Source organism: Pongo abelii, chromosome 15 (assembly GCF_028885655.2).
Source record: "Pongo abelii isolate AG06213 chromosome 15, NHGRI_mPonAbe1-v2.0_pri, whole genome shotgun sequence".
In the NCBI taxonomy this organism is placed as follows: Eukaryota; Metazoa; Chordata; class Mammalia; order Primates; family Hominidae; genus Pongo; species Pongo abelii.
Genome location: NC_072000.2, coordinates 62,381,666 through 62,407,130, shown reverse-complemented (window position 1 = coordinate 62,407,130; position 25,465 = coordinate 62,381,666). Strand labels below are relative to the sequence as shown.

The following is a 25,465-nucleotide window of genomic DNA, read 5'->3' as shown; positions in this document are numbered from 1 at the left end:
TGGCACATGCCTGTAATTCCTGCTACTGGGAAGGCTGAGGCATGAAAATCACTTGAACTCGGGAGGTGGAGGTTGCAGTGAGTGGAAATCGCGCCACTGCCCTCCAGTCCGAGTGATGGAGTGAGACTGTCTCAAAAAAAAAAAAAAAAAAAAAAAAGAAAGAAAAGAAAAAAGAAAAAGAAAGTCCACTTTGGGAGGAACTATGGGATAAGGTATCTAACCTCCCTTCATAATCTCTCTTTTCTCAGGCAATGCACTCTGAGGCGATTTCATATGTATATATTTATTTATATACATATTTTCATAGACTGTTGTAAGGACTAAACAAACAGTCTTACTTTAAAAACCACCAAGTCTCCATGAATAAACTGAGAACATTATTTGGCGTGGTTATCTTTACTTGTTTGTATCTCCTACAAAAGGTAAACATTTTAATAGTGGTATAATGAAAGGTAGATCTTGATGTATGTTCTGGTACAACAGATATTTTTTTTGTCACAACACCTTAGGGAAACAGCAAATAAAGACAAATTTAAAAAGAAAGCTTAAAATTTTAAACTTTCAGTTAAACTTCAGGTTTAACTTAAAGTGAAAAGAAAACAAAACAAATAGTAAGTCTGGTAACTCAGGTGAGCCATAGGTCAAAATGACTACATAGGTTATCAATAAGCCACATCCCAAGTGGAATTCTGAAGAAATGTCCAGAAAGTTATCATATGTAAAAACTGAGAATTGACAATATATAGATTAAAGAAAACTGGGAGAAAAATTCACAATCTTTACAGACATATGTCATTTGGTGTAAGGACTAAGAGCCAAGACAGTATGTGTATTACAAGAATGCAATAATTAAATCTTGAGTAAATATTACATTAAATAATGTACATTATACTGCTTTTAGAAAAAGGTGGTATTACGCAATATGCTTTAGAAATATTTTAATCCAAAAGAATAAAAACCACAACCTCTTTTGTTCTCTAAAGGAATCACATATATATTTGCAGTTAGAAAAAAAAAAAAAATTACTGTAGATCCAGTACAGAGAACAGATTGGAGGAGGGCAAGCATGGACGTTGAAAGAACAATTAAGTTGTTATTGTTATTGCATTAGTCTAGGTAAAAGAGAACAGTGGCTTGGAGTAAACTGGCAGAAAGAAGAAAAGAAACCAAACGAAGTGGGCAAATTTGAGAGCTATTCGAGCAGGTAGAAGAGAATGGACCGGGTATCTGATTGGACAGGGGGTTAAGAGAAGAAGAATCAAGGTGACTTCTGTGTATCTGGCTTGGACAGCTGGGTGGATGTTGCTTTTATTAAAATGAATTAAAGACAGCCAGGGAAAGGATAGGTTTAGGGAAAAAGAAGACGAATGCAGTCTTGCACATACTGAGTCTGGGTATGTACAAGTTAAGATGAAATCCTTGGCCAGGCGCGGTGACTCACACCTGTAATCCCAGCACTCTGGGAGGCCGAGATGGGCGGATCACCTGAGGTTGGGAGTTTGAGACCAGCCTGACCAACATGGAGAAACCCTGTCTCTACTAAAAATACAAAATTAGCCAGGCATGGAGGTGCATGCTTGTAATCTCAGTTACTCAGGAGGCTGAGGCAGGAGAATTGCTTGAACCCAGGAGGCGGAGGTTGCAGTGAGCCAAGATCACGCCATTGCCTCCAACCTGGCTAACAAGAGCAAAACCCTGTCTCTTAAAAAAAAAAAGGATAAAATCCTCATTGGTTTGATATAAATGTCTCGAGCTAAGAAGAGACATCTTTGATGTACATACAGATATCGAGTCATTATGTCATTTTAGATAGGAAGTAGGCCAAAAATGTGATGTCGTCATGGATATCAAGCGTTCTAAGAAGTTAGGTATGTCAGAGGTACTGAATACTACTCAGTATTCAAATAAGATCAAGACAAAAATGTGTTTGGTTTAGTACAAAAGTTTGTTGGAGTCACTGGTGACCTTAGTAAAGTTGTTTTAGTTGTGGGAAAGCAAGACACACTACAGTGAATTAAGAGTAAAGTGGAGGTCATGAACAGTGTATATAACTCTAAGCATTCTGGCCATGACGATGAAGAAGGACTGTAGTTATCTAGAGGAAAGCACAGAGGGTGTCCGAAGACTAGTGGAGGAAATATGGAGGGGTTGTCAGAAGGCTGGGAGAGATGTAACCATGTTTTAAAAAGCTGATGAGAAGGATATAACTGAAAGGAGTAAGTTAAAGATGCAAGAGAAGAGAGTCGATAGTCTCTCTTTTCCTGAAAGGAGGAAGGGAATGAGATCCAGAGCATAACCTGAGAGACTCATCTTATAGAGGAGGACAAAACACTATCAATTGTGCCTTGAGCGAAAGAGAGCAGGCAAACAGGTTTACAGCATGCTCGCATCTGAAGCTCCCAATTTCTTTATGAAGTTGTGTGGAGTGGGTATAGGATTATTGGTTTAATGGAGGAAATAATGATTTGCTTACAGAAATTGGGAATTGACCAATAGTGCTGAAGGCCCAGTGAAATTTGGTAATCATAAAATTTAGAGTGGTACTATTCTTTCCTGTTGTACACCTACAGAAAATTTCAGGGCTCACATAAGAGATGATATATTCATAGTAAGGCACTTATAATTTCAGAGAACAGTTTTAACAACAGCCTGCCTAAAATAAATGATTACGTGATTCTTGTATTTTATCAGTTAACTGAGCCTATAATTTTTCCCCATTTGAAAAGGTACACATTTTAATCATCAAGATGTCATTTAAATGCTATCAAATCCAAGATTTTTAGTACAAGTCAACTATATCATATGACCACAACTATAAAATGCATTGATATAAAAGTGTTTTTTAATACATAAAAATATAGCTGTATGTAGCTGTATTTGTGTGTACAAAAGTGGAATCCTTATTAATCTGATTAGATGACCCTAATTGGGCTAGACTCTTACACTAACACTGTGAAGAAAGACTCTGCTAAATATATAAGGGCATTTTTGTTTGCTTAATTGGCTAAACTTCAAGATTTTAGCAAGTCAGTTGTCATATATGATTGCAAGATAAAGTCCCAATTATTCATGGAAGGTTGGCTTTTTAGGATCTGCTTAGAAATGCTTCACTGGCAACTTAAGTTATTAGATATACTTAAAATGTTAACATTACATTTAAAATATTCTTTAAATTCTACCAATTTAGCATGGATTTCCTAAGTTATCCAGCATTTACTGTAAGTTTATACCTAAAGTAATCTTGAATGACCACCAACAAATGCCTTTACAATCTACAAAAAGGCATAAATATGCACAAATAACACGATTTAAACATCAAAAATAATATTCATGTTTCCATGAACAAACTCAAGTACTTACGATTTTTTACAATAGTGGAATATAATCTTAGGCATTAATGTATCAGTGGTCCCTAAACAATTCCCAATATTAGAGAAATGGCAGTAGTTATTTAAAAATTGACTGAATTCAAATTTTCATTACTAAATAGGAAATTTTTAAAAGGGCCCAACCTATAAGCCTACTTATTATAAGCCAAAATGATTTTAAAAGCTAACACTGGTCATATTCCCCTTAATACTCAGTTTTCTAAACAACCATCCATTTATTTTACCCTTAGAAAACTCTTCTATATTTATCCAAAGTAAATATAAATCAGGAATAAATGAATAATTGATATGATTACTTATGTTTACATGGACTTTTTGATCAATTTCAAAGGTGAAAAATCCAGTAATATCTTTTCTAATACAAAATTTTCTTAACAAAAACATTTAAGTAATACCCATAAAAATATCCCCCAGGGATTTTTTCAATGTAATTATTAAGTTCAACTTTGAAGTAATATAGATAAAATTTACTTTCTGTCAGATCCTCAATCTTTTCCCACACAGTAACAGCATGAGATCTGTATTTTGTACTCAAATCCTGAACTACCAATACTTAGGAATTCAAATTAATATTAAGTGGAAAAGGTGCTCTTTCATGTAAAGTCACAGAATCTCAAATCTCCTTATTAAGGCTAGTTAGGATACCCAAAGCATCAAATATAAAAACAATGTTCACTGCCCATTAACACTGCAGAAGTATCTAACACTTGTATGATTCTACTGCATAAAATTTGCTTGCTATACTAAAAACACCAAATAACAGACTAGAGTATTGTTATAGTGATTTAGAGAACCTTACAAAAGATCTTTTTGATTATTGTAATGCAACATTGGATCTTCATGAAAAGCATAGCATCGTTACATTTTGTGAAGACTCTGATCTGTAATGTAATTCAACAGCGTAGCCTCACCTACATGGTGGTAAAGGCCCATAATGACTAAGCCAGGTAGGCCATGGCTTATCAGATTCTTATTCATTTTACACCATAGTCACTCCCCTCCTCTTTGTTGTATATAAAGTGCTTTTCAGTTTATCAGTATATTACACTTTTAAAAAATAACTGTTCAAGACAAGTTACAATGATTCAGCAACTAAATCTTAAACCCAAGAGCAAGAAATGCAGCTGATTTTTTTCTAAAGCAACAAAATTTTACTCAAGAAAATCTTCCTGTATGGCCAGAGAAAAAGAATTAGTTTAATAATTCAATAAAACATATGCTATGAAATTGACCATCCGAAAAATAAATAATCATATGAATCAGTGCCTAAATTCTGTAATTTTGCTGTTATTTTCCAGTAGATGAAAAGCATCCTGATTCACTTAATTTTAACAGGCTCATAATTTAGGTGACACATTTTAAGATACTATCCTTGTAAGCTTCCTTACCTTTAAAAATTTATTTACTATTACCTGCAAACAATAGGTAACAGAGCTTTGCCTCTGCTCTTCATTCTTTTATACTAACGTACACTCACAGCTTGAATAAAACATTACAATATTTATGAAATTAATCATTGTAATAACAGCACTACTTACAATTTACTATTTTATAGTCTCCCTCTGCAACTTTCTACAAAGCTCTTTTTACCCTCTTTGTTTAAAATTTCAGGGTTTTTGGGGGGGGGGGGTAGGGAAAATGCATTCTGGAAGGGACAGCAATTAAAAGTATTAGCAAAAATAAAGAGACTAATCTTTCTTCAATATTGGACAATATAAGATCCTAACTAATGTTAATTTAAAAAACAAAAGCTAAATCACAGATTTGCAACAGTTCACACCCTGAAAATGTGGCCTAATTAGCCTGAAAACATATAATCTATAAATAAATACAGATAACATACAAAAATCACATTTAATATTCTGACTTTAAATCCTGAATTTTGCCAAACTGTCTCATTATCATTTTCATTTCAAAATCTATCTTGTTCCAGAAAAATAGCCTTCATCCATTGATATTCTAAAAATAGACTCCTACTGTCTTTTTTACAAGAAAGAATATCGCTTGGTTCTGAGTCCTTCCCTATCAGCTACATCATCAATACCTAAAATTCTTATTTAATCCCGTTTTTGGCAATCAAAATGGTAACTAAACATACAAAAAAAAAATCTTACCTATATGCTGCATTTTCTTTCAAATGCAAAGTGGTTAGATTCCCCTTCTACTTAATCAGTACAGGGTCTGGACATTTTTCAGTCTGACTTGCAAATATTTGCTTTCCCTCTTAGGGCATAGCATCCGCAGGGTTATACAGCACTACTTACATTCTTTTCCACATAAAAATCAGACATTACATGAAAGGAAAAGAAAGACAGCCCATTTCAAAGCATCTGGCAAACCTCCATTGGCAACCTGCCAAGCCTCTGCTAAACCTTCCTGTCTTTCCGAGCATGCTCACTTAAAACCAACAGCACGTTACTATGGCAACTCTGTAGGCAGCCTGTAAGTATGAACCGCCATTCTGATTTCAGAGTGTAAAAAAACCAAATACTGCAGGGGAAGTAAAAGGAAAGAAATAGCGTATGCCCTTCATTACATATGAGTATACTTGTTTCATTTCATAAATTCATATATGTGTATTTAAAACAGAAACAAGCATCCCACATTTTTCCAGGCCAATATTTTTCATGCTCAAATAGGTCCCCCTTTTCAGTAAATTCATTGTCTTTGTCTTGCCCCTAAACCCTTTTACCCCGTAACAACCAAAAATATACCAGACAGTTTATCCCATTTGATACAACACTGCAGAATAGACAACAGTATTCATATAAGCAATCATGAAGTACTCCATGGATGATTTCCTACAATTATATGCATATTATAAATGACATGGCAATATTACAAAGAAAACCATTAGCACTTAGAACATACAATCTAAATCTTTTCTATGATTTATCAAATTGCCAAATAAAATTTTCTTTGGGGTTGGGATAGGATTTTTTTTTAACCTTAATTATCCTTGAAATATTGTGAAATGTCTGAAAGAGGTTTTAAAGTTGAGACAGGCCAGACCTGGGTACAAATCTCTCTTCTACCCATTTTAGTTGTGCCAGCTTGGGAAAGTTACTTAACTTTTCTGAACCTCCCTTTCCTTACCTTTAAAGTAGGATAACAACAGTTACTTCATATGTAGTAGTAGTTTAAATGAGTTAACACATATGAAATATCTAAAAATTACATTTTTTTCCCTCCTGGGTTGTTTTGGAAAAGACCCCAAAAAAACCAGTTTGCACTTGTTGATTAACTAACCTGAAAAGTATTTTCTTGTAATCTCTTACTAAAAATTAGTTCTGATTTACACACTATGCTATGAGCCAAAAAGCTTCCTCAACACCCAAATTAAGCAATGCTAGAAATGGACAGAAACAAATAATAGAGAATCTAAACAGAGGGAAAAATATATGAAGGTATTATTTTCACTAGAGAGTATTAAGATGTTTTTGTTACAAACATGAAATTACACCTACCACCTCTTCTTCTGTCTTTTTGGCCTCCTTTTCCTTCTCTTCATCATTTTCTTCAGCTGGGCCATCTTCATCATCACTACTGGATGACTCTAGGATTTCACTTATATCCATTTTCCAATTATCAGGAACAACTCTAGTTTTTAAGAAGATGCTTGCTTTCTGAAGCCCTAAGAGTGAAAATGTACTTCAGCAGTTGCTAAGGAATTGGCAGCATAGAACAATAGAAAAGGCATGGCATTCAGAATCAGAAGATCTGAATTCAAATTCAGCTGTCATTTATAAAATGATACAGTAAGCTTGAACATATTTCATAAGTTATAATGTTATATAAACATTTGTTATTACTTTACGGAATACTGTGAGACATCTTAATGGTAAAATATGAAAAGTTAAACTTATCTAATCACAAATCAAATATTATATCTAGACATTAAAAAAAAATCAAGTAAGAGTGGATATCAACTCTAAACAGTTAAAATGGTGGCACCAGAGAGTATCAGTCTTGCTTTATTCGCTATTTTCCAAATAGAGCCACAACATAAAATAATAAGGTAATTCATCTTTCTTTTACCTGGTTTAGTGGAGAGCTCAGATTCCGGTAGATTGAGAATGTCTACTTCCTTAATGTCCTTTCTTGCTATAGAGTAACTAATTATCAAGAACAAGGGGAAGAAAACAATTTATTCAATAAAAATTATCACTTAAATAGTCCATGTTAACACATAGAAAAATAAAAACCTCAAAATCAAAATATTGTCTATAAAATGTTTTTATCTTAGTCCTTAATGAAAGGTAAGAAGAGGAAATACGGGCAAAGTTAGTTATCTTAATTCTGAAGTTTTATATACTCAAAGTACATTGACAGCCTCACATTCACAATATTTCAATCTATACAATCCTCCTACAGATAGTACGGGGTAATTTATATCAGCATGATGTTTTCAACACTTGTAGACAACAATGTCTATTTTAATATTTGTGAAATTTATTTTTCATTTTAGTAAAAAAGCACATTTACTAGATAGTAATATTGAAATATTTTTATCACTATAAGATATATTATGGCATTAAATTTTTCACAGAGAACTATAACTCAAAAAAACTTTTTAAATTTCACTTTTTTGATCACAAAGCAGAGATGAGGTTAGGAAAAAGTTTCTGTAAGTCTGGATTTATTTTTTTTGAGACAGAGTCTCACTCTGTCGCCAGGCTGGAGTGCAGTGGCGCGATCTCGGCTCACTGCAACCTCTGCCTCCTGGGTTCAAGCAATTCCCTTGCCTCAGCCTCCCGAGAAGCTGGGACTACAGGCATGCACCACCACACCCGGCTAATTTTTTATATTTTAGAAGAGACAGGGTTTCACCATGTTGGCCAGAATGGTCTCGATCTCCTGAGCTCATGATCTGCCCACTTCAGCCTCCCAAAGTGCTAGGATTACAGGCGTCAGCAACTGCGCCCGGCCCAGAAGTCTGGATTTTTATCATGAAAAAAGTCAAAATAATTGCTCTTGTAATACAGATTAAAAAATAAGCTTTGGAGTTAATAATAAATGTCACATACTACTAGTACATGATAAAAATATAGAATTTTACAATTAAGGAAAAAAATCAATACCATCCTTTGCTAAAAAAAAAACTGTTCTTAATATTGTTCTCACATAATGTTCACAGTTTTTATATAAAATTTATTAGTGAAAAATACCCTACATCACAAAAAGTCAAAACCTATTAGGTAACAACTTCTCAGTTCATGAATGATCAGACTTTTAAAAATAAAGTTTTGGTGGGGGAGGTGTCTATCATTGTAATTCCATTTTTTTTTTTTCCTCCTACGTAACATCATTAAAGGATTCATTACTCACAATTTGGAATCAATAAATGATCGAACTAAACACTGATCCTTTTTCACTGTGATGTCATCATTACAGCTGGGAGATATTACCTGAAATATAAAATAAGAACAGATTGATTCCTATTTCCTGTGCTCAGGAAAACAGTATTTTTCAAAAGAACAATTCTGGATCCCCTAACTTCTCAAATAGATTATATTTTACAAAAAACAGCTTCATTATAAATAACTTCTATTATTAATGAATTACATACAAAAAAAATACCCTTATATGTTTTGTCTGCTCATTGGTTGTCTAGAAATTTAATTTATCCATAGTCATTAGATTATAAAATGAATAATTAATGAAATACAGGGCCAGGCCTAGTGACTCATGCATGTAATCCCAGCACTTTGGGAGGTCAAGGTGGACAAATGGCTTGAGCTCAGGAGTTCAAGACCAGCCTGGGTGGCATAGTGAGACCCTGTCTCTACCCAAAATGCCAAAAATTAGCCTGGTGTGGTGGTGTGTGCCTATAGTCCCAGCTACTCAAAAGGTTGGGATGGTAAGATCACTTGAGCCCAGGAGGTGGAGGCTGCAGTGAGCCAAATTCACGACACTGCACTCCAGCCTGGGTGACAGAATGAGACCCCATTTCAAAAAGAAAAGAAATATAAATTGAAATGTGACCAGCACTTTAAAAATATCAGGATTTATTCTAAGTTAAATTATTGTCCACAAAATAAAATGTATAATCTGTGATGAAAATTTGGCATATAATTTTTAAAAATATACTTGAATAGGGATCTTTTTTGAAATCTGGTCATTAAAAAAAATCTATGTTACCTTTTTTAACCAAGATGTGTACAATCCTTAGTAATTAAAACAAGTTAAAACATGAACAAAGAACTTTTTAATTCCTTAACTTCTGAAAATAATATCTTAACAGTATCAATGGTAAATAATCTCTGTATCCTTTATACAGCTTTATATTTTTTAGAAGATGATTAAATGTACCTGTTCATGCTCTCCCTAACACTAGCCTCTCTCTCTGCTACATTCCAGCAACATTCACAGACCTTTGTGCACTGATGGAAATGTTCTATATCTGCACTGCCCTATACAGTAGCAGTGAGTCACATGGTGCTAAACACTTGAAATGTGGCTGATGCAACTGAGAGAATGAATTTTTAATTCTATTTTATTTTAATTAAGTTACATTTAAACTTAAATGGCCACATATGGTTCATGGTTATCATACTGAACAGTGTATATCCAGATAATTGAATATTCTTGGCAGTCACATCAGCTGTCTTAACACCAGATGGAAGTATTTTTTGTTTGTTTGCTAGGTGCTGGTAATTATTAGACTAATAATATAGCTGTGCCAACCTTCAAGGAGCTAACAGTGTACTGCAGGGGCAAACATAAAAAGATACACAAAAAGAACACAATGGAGGATAAGTACAGTGATACCACTAGGCACATAATAGTATGAAAACATCAAGGAGGAAGATTTCACCTAACCTGGGCAAGGAAAAGGTGTGGCAGGAAAAGCTTAAGGTAAATTTTAAAGGATGAGTAGGCATAACCCAAGGTCTAATTACCTTACCTATGAACTATTTAATGGCCTTCAAATAGATTCCTGCCACCTCCAGTCTTTCTAGTAACACGCCATTCTTCATTCACATTCCTAAACATGTAGCTCAAATAACAACACTCTTCTGGAAAATTCTCTGCAGAATTATGTCCAAATTCCTTAGATGAACTTTTAAAGACTCTTCTGCCCTAGATTCAAATTATGTTCGCAGGTATATTTCCTATTATTCCCCCACTCACATCTAATATTTAGCCAAAATGGATTCCCAGAGCAAATAGTTCCATGAACAAACCCATTCCTATTTTTTTTTTCTGAGATGGAGTCTTGCTTTGTTGCCCAGGCTGGAGTGCAGTGGCGCGATCTCAGCTCACTGCAAGCTCCGCCTTCTGGGTTCACGCCATTCTCCTGCCTCAGCCTCCCGAGTAGCTGGGACTACAGGTGTCCGCCACCATGCCCAGCTAATTTTTTGTGTTTTTAGTAGAGATGGGGTTTCACCATGTTAGCCAGGATGGTCTCGATCTCCTGACCTCGTGATCCGCTCACCTCGGCCTCCCAAAGTGCTGGGATTACAGGCATGCTATTTTTTTAACCTATTTTTTTGTTTCCTCTAGTGAAGCTTTGCCTACTATCTTTAAATCCTTCAAAGCTCACCTCAAAAGCACCTGCTTTGTGAAGGCTTTCTATATTTTCCTCAAATAAATGTAATCTCTCAGGCCAGGGAGTCCTAATACTGAACATGTACTATTTTATATTACTGTCACTTGGATTATTCTGTACATTATACATAAAATCATCAAATATAAGAATAGTGTCTTACTTATTTTTTATTTTCAATATCCTCTGGTAAATGATAAATCTGAGTAAATAAAAGAATTTGTTATTTAAAAAAAAAAAAACTCTTGGCAAACCTACAATCTGAATATTCTGAATCAAAATTACTTGTTTTTCTATACAACTGAAAGGTTCAAGGGACTTCCAGAATTTCCCCATATAAATTAAATCTATTATCTAGAAACTGAGTAATATATTTACATGCACATAGAAACCTAAAAATATACTTTTGGTTCTTTACAGGATTATAATCTAATTTGGGATATATTTTGTGCCACAATTATTATTAGAGATAAGTGACACCAAAATTCAAAGGGGCATATTTATGTTAAGAGTATTTAGGGCCAGGCGCAGTGGCTCACACCCATGATTCCACCACCTCGGAAGGCCAAGGCCATTGTCTGAGCCCAGGAGTTTGAGACCAGCCTGGACAACATGGCGAAACCACATCTCCACAAAAAAATACAAAAATTAGCCGGGTGTGGGGATGTACACCTGTGGTCCCAAGCTACTCAGGAGGCTGAGGTGGGAGGATCACCTGAGCCCAGGGAGATTAAGGCTGCAGTGAGCTGTGACCACACCACTGCACTCCAGTCTGGGTGACAAAGATCCTCTCTCAAAAACAAAACAAGAGTATTTAAGAGAGACCTTGCAAAGAATGCAGGACTTGAGCTGAACTTTAAGAGATATTTAAGAGGGGACGAGGAAGTGGAGGAGGAAGTAAAGGAGTAGGAAGAGAAGAAAAAAGGCATTAATTTCCAATTATTTTTTATTCCTCTCTGAAATAATTCTCTTGTGTATCTCTTCTTCTTATTCCTTCTCTGTGTAAGCAAAAATTAGCTTTCTCTACCAACCCACCCAAAACTTGTCATTTCTAAAATCTTCCTTAAATTTTAGGTGAACCCCTCCTTTCTTACTCCATTCAGTACCAAATTTTTAATTTACTATACAATCTTTAATAACTATGTAATCTCTTACATGTCTACAGTAAGCTTCTTGAGGGCAATACATTTAAGCCTCGTATGTGTTTATCTTCTAAGGAACTTAGAACAAAGCTGAACTCACTGCAGATCCTCAGTAAATACTAATTAATTTAAGGCAGGGATAAATGCTTAGAGGAGTGATGTATCTTAAATACGGGGCAGTTAAAGAACTTGAGTAGAGTTTACACTAAAAATAGGAAATAAATTGAGAGCCAGGGATGGCCTCAAATATCCATTTAAAAAATGCAAAACTGATCAACTAGGCAGACTCACTGAAGGTTGTCGATTTCTGAGAATGGGACTATCATGACTAAATTAATATTTTAAAAAGATTTCTCAGCCAGGCATACCGGCTCATACCTGTAATCCCGGCCCCTTGGGAGGCCAAAGCGAGAAGATTGCTTGAGCCCAGGAGTTTGAGACTGGCCTGGGAAACATCATGAGGCTACATCTCTACAAAAAATAAAAAATAAAAAAATAGCCAGATGTGGAGGCACACCCCTGTACTTGTAGCTGCTTGGGAGGCTGAAACAGAAGGAACGCCTGAGCCCAAAAGGATGAAGCTGCAGTGAGCTGTGCTCACGTCACTGCACTCCAGCCTGGGAAACAAGAGTGAGACCCTGTCTCAACAGAAAGAAAAAACTGTTTCTCTATAAAAGTTAGTACTGGAAAATTAATCTGAATTAATAGTAAAGAAAGAATTCAAGAATCAAGTTAAGGGAACCCATGGTAATGGGAATAGAGTAAAAAGCCATTGGACATATTATGAGGGAAGAAATATAAAAGAGCTCAATGAAAGGTTATAGAGAATTAAAGAAAGAATAACCAAAGAAGACAGTGAAGTATTCTGGACCTGACTATGATTATTCAATTAAAAAATCTCCAATAAAGTCCAAATTTGTTTAATACTTTCAAAATATTTTAAATGCTTTTAAAAAAATCAATTTTAAACAAATATTTAGATGGCTGATTAACTCTGCAAAGAAACTTTACTTACCAAAGCAGGATACCATTCAGTCCTCTCAGTTGCAGACACCACACTTACAACTTTTCCTAGTAATTCATCATTAAGACGGCGCTTGTCTTCATCTTCCTCTTCACTACTTTCTTCTTCCTTTTCATCTTCAGTACTAAAAGTTAGAATAACTTGATCATTATCCTAACACAAACAATTATTTGATAGAGTATCGTGAATTTAATATAGTCAATTCAATTTCTAATGGACTACACCCCAAAGTAGTAGCCTCTTCATTCTTATTATAACTGAAGACATGGGTCCTTCCTTAGCCTCACAGAGGTATGTAGTCCTGAGCTGTCTATGGTAACTCTGAGTCCACTTCACCAGATCAATGCGTGCTTAGACTTAGGCTCTCATGCCACCACCAGCTGGGACAGAAAAACCTAATTACACCACCATTAAATACTTATTGTGCCAAATACTTTTTTTTTTTTAAGATTGCCCTTCTATTTTTATGCCAGATAATACAACTTTAATTTTCTAACTGGCTATGAAAATATCTCATTAAAACACCCATAAGGGTTTACTTAAGGTAACTTATCTGGGCAATGAAAGTTTACCCTTAAGTTTCAACAAATTTTAAGCATATATATATATATTTTTTTGGAAATGGAGTCTCGCTTTGTCACCCAGGCTGGAGTTCAGTGGTGCTATCTCAGCTAACTGCAACCTCTGCCTCCCAGGGTTCAAGCGATTCTCTTGCCTCAGCCTCCCGAGTAGCTGGGATTACAGGCGCATGCCACCACACCTAGCTTATTTTTGTATTTTTAGTAGAGACAGGGTTTCACCATGTTGGCCAGGCTGGTCTTGAACTCCTGACCTTAAGTGATCTACCCGCCTCAGCCTACCAAAGTGCTGGGATTACAGGTGTAAGGCACTGTGCCTAGCCAAGCCTACATTTTTAAAATAAAAATAACTATGTACTCCCCATTTGAGCTCTTAATTAATATATATTGAATTTGACATCTTGAAGACATCCTGCAATATATTGATAATGTTGGAGTTTACTAAAGTATGCAGAGCTATTAACTCTTATTAAATGGCTCAAAACCACTTGGTTCATTATATTTTTATGGTTTTAGTCCTTCTTTTCTTCTCATAGACTTCTCAGCTGTGAGACAACACAGTTTTCTTTATTGACTGCATCTACTAATCTTTCCTGTATTTCCTTTTGACACATCTTCCAATCGGCTGCACTCTGAGAAACCAGATAACTCAACTTGTTAAAATTATAAAATAAGTATAAGGGAGTTTTCAGTAGAAGTCTATGGAGTTAGCTTAGAAACAAAATACTGGGTATTGAATTATTAAATATATATCATGTCCTGAGTACTTATTACACACTGATAAATTTATATACATTATCAGCTGGGCGCAGTGGTTCACGCCTGTAATCCCAGCACTTTGGAAGGCTGAGGCGGGTGGATCCCTTGAGGTCAGGAGTTGGAGACCAGCCTGGCAAGTATGACAAAATCCCATCTCTACTAAAATACAAAAATTAGCCAGGTGTGGTATCACACACCTGTAGTCCTGGCTACTCGAGAGGCTGAGGCACGAGAATCACTTGAACCTGGGAGGCAGAGGTTGCAGTGAGCCAAGATCGCACCACTACACTCCAGTCTGGGTGACAGAGTGAGACTCCATCTCAAAACAACAACAACAACAACAACAAAGAAAATTGTATACATTATCTAATACAAAAACCAGCAAGACATTACTGTTCCCATTTTCCTCAGCTATAAATTGAGAATAATAATATCTTGCAGGTTTTTGTGAAGATTTGAGTTAATATACATAAATGTAGTTAACTTTAAAGAGGTTAAGTAATTTTCCCAAAGTGATATATCTAGTATATGGCTGAGTTAGGATTTCCATTTAGGGTCCTCAGAGGTCTTTTATTATTTTCTGGTTTGCAGCTTAGGTGTTATTTGACTTTGCCTTTAAAAATACTCATTATATACTCCCCAGCAGCAGTGAGTACATATCTAATACCGGGATCTTGGTTTCTAAATATTAATTCCCACTAAAATAAATGAGGGACCCTTGCAGAAATGGCCAACTCCAGGGTTGGCGCAGGAAAAAAATTAACATGAGCCTAGGATACCTTGTCATGCCAGAAGGTGAAAAAGTGCTCAAGAAATGGTGAGGCCATATCAAAAGAACACAGAAGCCATCCTGGAAAGGCTCCCTTGGCTAAATCTGGAACAACCTGAATTATAACCCATTAAGTAAAATTAGAATCCACAGCATTAGGAAAAGAATTTCATTATAGCTAAGTGATAACCAAAAAATGTAGCAAGAATGAAAAATTAGAAAAATCAGCATTTTGCTATCATAATAGTACTAACTGATTCAGGCAAGAATTATTAGTACATGATAAAACTTGTGAATCAAAGTTTGACAGAGAATAGAATATTTAAATAGTCTCAAAGTATCTCCACACAGATTTTACAAAGGGGAAAAACGGTAACTATAGTAATTCTGAAGTTGAGAAATTTGGCAGGCACCACCTTAATCAAAGTTAGTATCACCAGATATGGGACAAACTGATAATACTTCTTGCTGTGCTTTCCTTCAGGACACAACATCACTTATGGAGTATAATATATAACCTGAATCTAACAATGAGAAAACAATCCGACAAACCCATATTAGGGAACAGGTTACAAGACTATTGTCTTGTATTCTTCAAAAACGTCAATGTCGTTGGCTGGGCGTGGTGGCTCACGCCTGTAATCCCAACACTTTGGGAGGCCCAGGCGGACAGATCACGAGGTCAGGAGATTGAGACCATCCTGGCTAACACAGTGAAACCCCATCTCTACTAAAAATACAAAAAATTAGCCGGGCGTCGTGGCGGGCGACTGTAGTCCCAGCTACTCGGGAGGCTGAGGCAGGAGAATGGTGTGAACCCGGGAGGCAGAGCTTGCAGTGAGCCGAGATCCAGCCACTGCACTCCAGCCTGGGTGACAGAGCGAGACTCCGTCTCAGAAAAAAAAAAAAAAAAAAAAAGTCAGTGTCATGGAAAAAAAAAGGCTACAGAATATTTTCAGATTAAACGAGACTCAAGAACCACATAAACTAAATGCAATGCATGATCTTGAATTGGATCCTGTAATCAGGGGAACTGGGGGACGCTATAAAGGCTATTATTGGAACAACTGGCAAAGTTTGAAATATTAACCATATATTATGATAGTAGTCTATCAATGTTAAATTTTCTAAATTTGGTATTCATACTTTGGTTATGTAAGAACATCTCCTTGTTCTTAAATATTTAATGATAAAGGATCATGATGCTTGCCACATCCTCTCAAATAGTTCAGCAAAATAAAATTATTACAAAATATAAAAATAATTAGTATAGGCTGGGTGTGGTGGCTCACGCCTGTAATCCCAACACTTTGGGAGGCTGAGGCAGGTGGATCATGAGGTCAAGAGATCAAGATCATCGTGGCCAACATGGTGAAACCCTGTCTCTACTAAAAATACAAAAATTAGCTGGGCGTGGTGGCAGGCGCCTGTAGTTCCGACTACTCAAGAGGCTGAGACAGGATAATCGCTTGAACCCGGGAGGCAGAGGTTGCAATAAGCCCAGATTGCACCACTGCACTCCAGCCAGCCTGGCGACAGAGTGAGACTCCGTCTCAAAAAAAAAAAAAAAAAAAAAAAAAATTAGTATATATAGAGGGAATCATAAAGCAAATGTGTGAAAAATGTTAAGAACTGGTAAATCTAGATAAAGAGTATATAGACATTAGGCCAGGTGCAGTGGCTCACATCTATAATCCCAGCCAGCACTTTGAGAGGCCAAGGCGGGCAAATCACTTGAGGTCAGGAGTTCGAAACCCGTTTGGCCAACACAGCGAAACCTCATCTCTATTAAAAATACAAAAACTAGCCAGGCGTGATGGTGCTTCCGTAAACCCAACTACTCAGGAGGCTGAGGCAGGAGAATCACTCGAACCTGAGAGGCAAAAGTTGCAGTGAGCCAAGATCATGCCACTGCACTCCAGCCTTGGTGGCACAGAAACTCCATCTCACCAAAAAAAAAAAAAAAAAAGAGTATATAGACATTCATACATAGACATTCGTGTATTATTCTTGCAATCTTTAAGTCTGAAATGTTTTTGAAGTAAAAGATAAACAAAATATACTCACTTAAAATAGAAAAATCATCATATCAATTAAAAACTTTGGGCCTGGCACAGTGGCTCAGGCTGGGCGTGGTGGCTCATGCCTGTAATCCCAGCACTTTGGGAGACTGAAGCAGGTGGATCACGAGGTCAGGAGTTCAAGACCAGCCTGGCCAATATGGTGAAACCCCATCTCTACTAAAAATACAAAAAAAAAAAAAAAAAAAAAAATTAGCCGGGTGTGGTGGCATGTGCTTGTAGTCCCAGCTGCTCAGGAGGCTGAGGCAGGAGAATCGCTTGAACCCAGGAGGCGGAGGTTGCAGTGAGCCAAGATTGCACCACTGCACTCCAGCCTGGGCAACAGAGCGAGACTCCGTCTCAAAAAACAAAATCAAAAACAAAACAAAACAAAAAAAGCTTTGGCAAAGTACCGTAAAACAAAAATAATCTTTTTGAAGTAAGAGTTGTTATCATTCCTGGGCAAATAATGGGAATAATTAAGAACAAGGTCCACTCAGGGTAAAATGTCTAACATAAGGATACAATATGCTATGGAAAGCTTACCCAAATGAATTTAGCCATCCTAACAAAATCCCTTGTTTAAGGTTATAACAATTGTAATTAAAACGATACCATATATGAAAAAACTCACACAGGAAGAGAAGATCTCCTTCCTCTGTTCGTCTTCTTTGCAATTACTGGAGTTCCAAAATGCTCTGGATTTGTTAATGGAAGCTGGTCAAGTGTCTGTATAAGAAATAGATTAATTAAATCACGTTTTACCTCTAGATCAGTACCTGTAGTTCAATCCAAATAGTCCATCCGTGTCACCCTACCTCACTCTCTGCAAAATGTCTCTCTCCTTTCAGACAAAGCGAGGTACGTCTCAATGTTCGCTCATCACCATCATCAAACACTATAATAAGCAAAAGATAACAGAGAATTTATGCACACTAATGAAATAAAAACTTAAAAGCACAGAATGCTATTATTGCTATTAATTAGAGCTTAATATTTGTAAGAACCATTATTTTAGTCATTTTTCAAAACCTTTACAATGAGCATACCATGCCATATTTTTCATTCTTATAGATACCAAAAGCACAGGTTAAATGGCTGCCCACAACTGCTTAAGTATTTCCATCTGCTTTTTTTATTTCTATCACTACAGAACCACCATCTTAACTCATTGGCAACCTAGTCAAAGCATAAATATTAAATTAGCTGCAATCCTAGAAGAATGAACAAAAACCTGATTTAAAAAAAAAAGTACTACGGATCTTTCCACAAAAGTTTAATATTAGAGCACCCCTAACTTCCAGAAACTGACTCCTGGTATTGCTATTGAATTATTCTACTGCTTCTATTTATTTGCATGATAACCTACTACACATGTACTGGCTGCCAAATTCTAAAGTCATAAGACACAAGTTCTTTCTTTTGTTAGAAAAGGATATAAGTAGTCTGTTTAAAAAAAAATTTTTTTTTTAAATAAAGACAGGATTTTGCTATTTTACCCAGGTTGGTCTCAAACTCCTGGCCTCAAATTATCCTCCCGCATAAGCCTCCGAAAGTGCTCGGATTACAGGCATCAGCCACTGTACCCAGCTGAGTAGTTTAGAAATAAAGGTTGAAATAAGGAAACAGAAAGATAAAAGTTTTTAGGGCAGGCATGGTGGCTCATGCGTGTGGTCCCAGCTACTGGAGAGGCCATGGTGGAACGACTGCTTGAGCCGCGAAAAACCAAGGCTCAACCATGGTTAGTGAGCCATGATTGTGCCACTGGGTGACAGCAAAACCAAGATTCTGTCTCAAAAAAAAAAAAAAAAAAAAAGACAAACATAAAGGTTTTTTAAAAAAGACACTTTAGACCAGGCGCGGTGGCTCACGTCTGTAATCCCAGCACTTTGGGAGGCGAGGTGGGCGGATCACGAGGTCAGGTTAGGAGATCGAGACCATCCTGGCTAATACGGTGAAACCCTGTCTCTACTAAAAATACAAAAAAAATTAGCCAGATGTGGTGGCGGGCGCCTGTAGTCCCAGCTACTCGGGAGGCTGAGGCGGGAGAGTGGCGTGAACCCGGGAGGCGGAGCTTGCAGTGAGCGGAGATCTTGCCACTGCACTCCAGCCTGAGCGACAGAGCGAGACTCCGTCCCACCAAAAAAAAAAGAAAGAAAGAAAGAAAGAAACTTTAAAAAAAAAATCATAATTACATAGAAGCTTTCTCAAATTTTTTTTTTTTTTGAGACGGAGTCTCACTCTATCCCCCAGGCTGGAGTGCAGTGGCGTGATCTCAGCTCACTGCAAGCTCCGCCTCCCGGGTTCACGCCATTCTCCAGCCTCAGCCTCCCGAGTAGCTGGGACTACAGGCACGTGCCACCCCGCCTGGCTAATATTTTTGTATTTTTAGTAGAGACGGGGTTTCACCGTGTTAGCCAGGATGGTCTCCATCTCCCGACCTTGTGATTCACCCGCCTCAGCCTCCCAAAGTGCTGGGATTACAGGCGTGAGCCACCGCGCCTGGCCCTTACTACGTATTTTTAAAAATCATACTACTTGGCCGGGTGCAGTGACTCACGCCTGTAATCTCAGCACTTTGGGAGGCCGAGGCGGGCGGACCACCTGAGGTCGGGAGTTCGAGACCTGCCTGACCAATATGGAGAAACCCTGTCTCTACTAAAAATACAAAATTAGCCAGGCGTGGTGGCACGCGCTTGTAATCTCAGCTACTCGGGAGGCTGAGGCAGGAGAATCGCTTGAACCCGGCAGGGAGAGGTTGCAGTGAGCAGAGATTGCGCCATTGCACGCCAGCCTGGACAACAAGAGCAAAACTTCGTCTAAAACAAACAAACAAACAAAATCGTACTACTTGACTGTATTTAAACATTTCAAGGAAATGGGGTAAGGAATTTTACAATTTATCCCTAATATTCTCCTAATCACTAACAATATATTATTTTGATAATTGTATAGGTTTAACTTTTGAGACTGTATTCTGATTTTAGCATCCAACATTTATAGTTTATTAAAAAGAAAATGCTCTCAGAAGGTACCTCATTGCCCCAGGTTATGAATAAAATTATACTTCAGATACTTAACATCCATATTCACTTAACAAGAAAGCATATATATGTACCCAAAAACAATTATCAAGATTTAGTACTAATTTTCACAATTCTAGATACTTTTTTCCATTCTAACAGAATAAGTTAGTGTTAAAAAAAGAAATTCTACATTTCATTTGATATCTTAGAATTTTTTAATTGGTTACCTAGGAAATTATAATCCTGAATTATTTTCTTAAAAGGTTGTTTTATTAGCAAACACTTTGCCTTCAAATCCTACACTTATCTTTAATGAATAAGTTTTTTGAAAGAAAATTATATAAAAGCTTTCAACATGTTAAATATTTATCTACTTCACTCAGTTCTCCCTCTTAGACTACAGATACCTAGCTTAGATTCTTTTACATGCAGGAGACAATGTGGAAAAAATTAAAAACTCCTGAAGCACATACTCAAAGAACCACGATTCTAAAAAAGCAGCTGTGCTATACACAGTCAATGATCCAGAAATTAATGACTAGCTGCAGGCACAATGACAGGTTAAAACACAACATCCTCCAATGATTACATCACTGCTCTGCACTTGAGTAATAGTGCGCGAAATATTTGATATAAAAATTATGATTCATATAGTGTCAAGTCTAACAAATTAACCACTGTTCTCTTAAAGTTTTTAAATCATTAAATTATCACAAACCAAACTTAATATAATTCTTGTTAGTATTAGTATCTGTAAGTATAAGATTTCAAAAAGAATAAAACCTGAAAGGTTTTCAACTTTTCTTAATGCCTACAATACCAAAGATGACGATACTAGACACACACACACACATTTAAATGGAGGTATGAAAAAGGAAAATATGAATGTAAGACCAACACTCCAAAATTTATATAACAAAATATTTTCTATAATGTTTTATCATTAATCAATGGCAGCCCTAAACCAAAATGTTCTGATGAAAAATTTCAACAATTTCAACATTTTAAACAAAATATTTCAGCAATTTTTGAATTTCAACAATTCAAAAATTTCAATAATCACTTTGAAAGAAAATCAGATTTTTTGAGGGAAAAATTCATTTCACTTAAATATACCTTATCATGGATAGAAATTGTTTTTTTAAAAGGGATTGCTCAAAAGGGGATTATGATACAAACAACTATTTTACAGTTTTATATAGGAACCCTCCCAACTTTAAGTGAACAAAAAGAAATAATTTAAGATGTATTTATTTATTTAGAGACAGAGTCTCATTCTGTCACCCAGGCTGGAGTGTAGTGGCATGATCTTGGCTCACTGCAACCTCTGCCTCCCAGATTCAAGTGATTCTCGTGCCTCAGCCTCCCAAGTAGCTGGGATTACAGGTGCACGTCACCAGGCCTGGCTAACTTCTGTATTTTTAGTAGAGACAGGGTTTCACCATGTTGACCAGGCTGGTCTCAAACTCCTGGCCTCAAGTGTTCCACCCACCTTGGCCTTCCAAAGTGCTGGGATTACAGGTGTGAGCCACTGCACCCAGACTAAGATTTTTTTAATTCACACAATTATACAAATATATGTTGGGTACTTTATAAATTTGTAATTTTTCAAGATTTTCTGAAAAATAGAAAACCCAACAATGGGGGGCGGGGGTGTGATGGCTCACACCTGTAATCCTGGTGCTTTGGGAAGCCAAGGCAGGAGAATCCCTTGAGTCCAGGAGTTGGAGACCGGCCTGGCCAACACAGCGAGACCCCGTCTTTTAAAAAAAAAATTTAAAAATTAGCTGGGTATGGTGGCAGGTGCTTGTAGTCCTAACTACTTGAATGGCTGATGTAGGAGGATCACTTGATCCCAAGAGTTTAGGGATGCAGGGAGCTATAATTGCCACTGCAGTCCAGCCTGGGCAACAAAGTGAGACCCTGTTTCTATATTTCTATGTTTTTTATAAAACCAACAACATTATGAACTTATCAATCATGACATCCCTGATGATCAAAACCATGAAGAAGCTCCATCTAAAAGAAACTTCCTCTCTTAACTTCCATGTTAGAGCTCTCATCTAAAAGAACACAACATTTGTAGACACTGAAGAGTATCATTTTTGTAAGAGTGAAATAATTAATGCTGTATATAGCAAGTCTAGCTTCTTTTTAGTTCAGTCTTCTACAGCATGCTAAGAGGAAAAAAAGTCAGACTACAAGGATTTAATAATTCTATGAAATGTCTTATGTTTTCCAAAAATGGCTTTTGAATAGATTGTTCATTGAGTCTAGCAGAACATACTTATAACTAAAAGTGGTATATCTGTTACTATGTTAGGTATTTTGACAGCTAATTTTCGATGTGAACTTGACTGAATTAAGGAATACCTAGAGAAGAGGTAAAGCAATTACTTCTGGGTGTGCCAGAGGAAACTGGCACATGTGTCAGTGAACCAAGTGGGGAAGATTCACTCTCACTGTGGGCAAGTACCATCCAATTGGCCGGAGGCCCAGACAGAACAAAAAATGAGAGAAAGGGATTTCCTCTCTCTCCTGGAGCTGGGACACTCTTCTCCTCCTGCCCTTGGACATCAGAACTCCAGGCTCTTTAGCTATGGGACTCTGCACCTTATACCAGCAGTCTCTCAGATTCTCAAGGCTTTGGCCTGGGACTGAGAATTATATCCTCAGCTTCCCTGGTTCTAAGGCTTTCTTTCTGAATTGGACGAAGCCTAGCTATTGGCATCTCAGGTCTCCAGCTTACAGAGAACCTGTCATGGTCATTCTCAGTCCTGATAATATGATGAGCAAATTTCTCTAATACTGGGGTCTGCAACCCCCAGGTCACAAACCTGTACCAGTCCATGGCCTGTTGGTAACCGGACCGCACAGCAGGTCAGCGGTGGGCAAGCAAGCATTACCAACTGAGCTCTACCTCCTATCAGATCAGCAGTGGCATTAGATTCTCATAGGGGCACAAAGCCTTGTGAACTGCACAAGCGAGGGATCTACCAATAGGTTGTGCATTCCTTATGAGATGCTAATGCCTGATGATCTAAAGTGGAAGAGTTTCATCCCGAAACCATCCCCCAGCACTCCCATCCATGGAAAAATTGTCTCTCATGAAACCGGTCCCTGGTGCTAAAAAGGTTGGGGACCACTGCTCTCAGAAATCCCCTCTCGTAACAATCTGTCTATCTATCATCTATCTATATCTTATTGGTTCTCTCCAGAGAATCCTAATAGGGATTAAAATATTAAAATCTATTAAGAGGAAAATGACAAAGCTGAGACTTTCACAGTAACACCAACCATACTAAACACAATAGACAAAGTAATGCCAATGCAAACAAACACACAAATCCTAACCCTAATCAGCTAGAATTCAAATAAAAGGATCTGATCAACTACTAAATACAAAGACCCATTTCCCTGTTATCACAGCACTGATACTGAAAGATAGTAAAATAATAACAGTAAATTAATTTTATCTATCTATAAATATAATTGGCTATCACTTATTAAGCTTCTACCATGTCCTAATACTCACAACAGCCTCTACAAAGTAGGAACCATTATCTTCCTTTTATAGATAAAGAAACTGAGAATCAGAAAGTTAACTGATGAGCTACAATTTAGTTAAGGGGGTATCAAAAGACATAATAGGCACGAAACAGAAGTATAAAATGAAGTCTGAGAAAGAAGTCATGAATTCTGTCTTTGGAAAATTAAATATCATTATTGTTATATCCATGTACAGCAGTTATGATTAACAAAATTATAGAATTCTTCACATAATGAAGTAAACATTTTAAAATTTAAAACATACGGATGCCCTAGGTAAGACCAGTAGTTTAAAAAAAAAAAAATTATTTATTTCACAGGGCACGGAGGCTCATGCCTATAATCCCAGCACTTTGGAAGGCCGAGGCAGGTGGATCACTTGAGCTCAGGAGTTCGAGACTGGCCTGGCCAACATGGCGAAACCCCGTCTCTACTAAAAATATAAAAATTAGCCGGGGTGATGGCGTATGCCTGTAATCCCAGCTACTTGGGAAACTGAGGCAGGAGAGTAATTTGAACCTGGGAGGTGGAGCTTACAGTGAGCCGAGATCGCGCCACTGCTCTCCAGCCTGGGCAACAAAGCGAGACTCCATCTCAAAAAAAAAAAAAAAAATTTAACATTAATGGTATGTATTTATGTTACACAACATGTTTTGAAATATGTATACAATGTGGAATGGCTAAGCAAGCTAATTAACATGTGGATCACTTCACAGGCTTATTTTTTTGTGTGTGGTGAGAACACTCAAAATCTACTCTTAGCAATTTTCAAGTATGCGATACATTGTTATTGGCTAAAACCACCATGTTGTACAATGGAGCTCTTGAACTTATTCCTTCTAACTGAAATTATGTATCATTTAACCAACATTTACCCAATCCCTCACCCCACGCCCCCCCCAACCAAGCTGCCCCCACCCCTGATAACCAACATTCTACTCTCTAGTAAGAGCTTGACTTTTTAAGTGAGATCATATGGTATTTGTCTTCCTGTGCCTGGCTTATCTCACTTGGCATAATGTCCCCCAGATTCAACCATGTTGTTAGAAATGTCAGGATTTCCTTCTTTTTAAAAGTTGAATAGTATTCCATTATGTATATATATCACATTTTCTTTATATATTCATCTGCTCGTAGAGACTTAAATTTATCCAATATCTTGGCTATTGTAAATAGTGCTGCAATAAACATGGGAGTACAGATACATCTCTGACATACTAGTTTCATTCTTTGGTTATATACCCAGGAGTGGGATTGCTGGATCATATGGTAGTTCTATTTTTAATTTTTTGAGGAACTTCTATGCTATTTTCCATGATGGCTATACTAATTTACTTTCCCACCAATGGCGGGCAAGGATTCCCTTTTCTCCATATCCTTGCCAGTGCTTGTAACCTTTTATCTTCTTGATAATAGCCATTCTAGCAGGTGTGGGGTAAAATCTATTTGTAGTTTGAATTTGCATTTCCCTGATGATTACTGATGTTGAACAGTTCTTCACATACCTGTGGGCCATTTGTATGTCTGCTTTTGAGAAATGTCTATTCAGGTCCTTTGCCTATTATTTTCATTTATTTTTTTTTAGATTGGAGTCTTGCTCTGTCGCCCAGGCTGGAGTAC

The 25,465-nt window shown here is 36.9% G+C and overlaps 1 protein-coding gene across 5 annotated transcripts in view; it reads right to left on the bottom strand.

Annotated features, from left to right (window-relative positions):
• ARID4A (AT-rich interaction domain 4A) overlaps nucleotides 1–25,465 on the bottom strand; it is a 74,806-nt gene that overhangs the window by 36,559 nt on the left and 12,782 nt on the right. For 4 of the 5 annotated variants that reach the window (XM_009249119.4, XM_002824794.5, XM_063715879.1 and 1 more), the window contains exons 6-11: nucleotides 18,089–18,168; nucleotides 17,905–17,999; nucleotides 13,096–13,228; nucleotides 8,718–8,797; nucleotides 7,428–7,504; nucleotides 6,857–7,023 (exon numbers count right to left, since the gene is read on the bottom strand). In XM_009249119.4, coding sequence (XP_009247394.3) covers nucleotides 6,857–7,023; nucleotides 7,428–7,504; nucleotides 8,718–8,797; nucleotides 13,096–13,228; nucleotides 17,905–17,999; nucleotides 18,089–18,168 — 632 coding nt within the window. Of the gene's footprint in view, nucleotides 1–6,856; nucleotides 7,024–7,427; nucleotides 7,505–8,717; nucleotides 8,798–13,095; nucleotides 13,229–15,220; nucleotides 15,309–17,904; nucleotides 18,000–18,088; nucleotides 18,169–25,465 lie in introns of those variants that run through there. The other variant, XM_024231942.3, reaches the window with a different exon arrangement.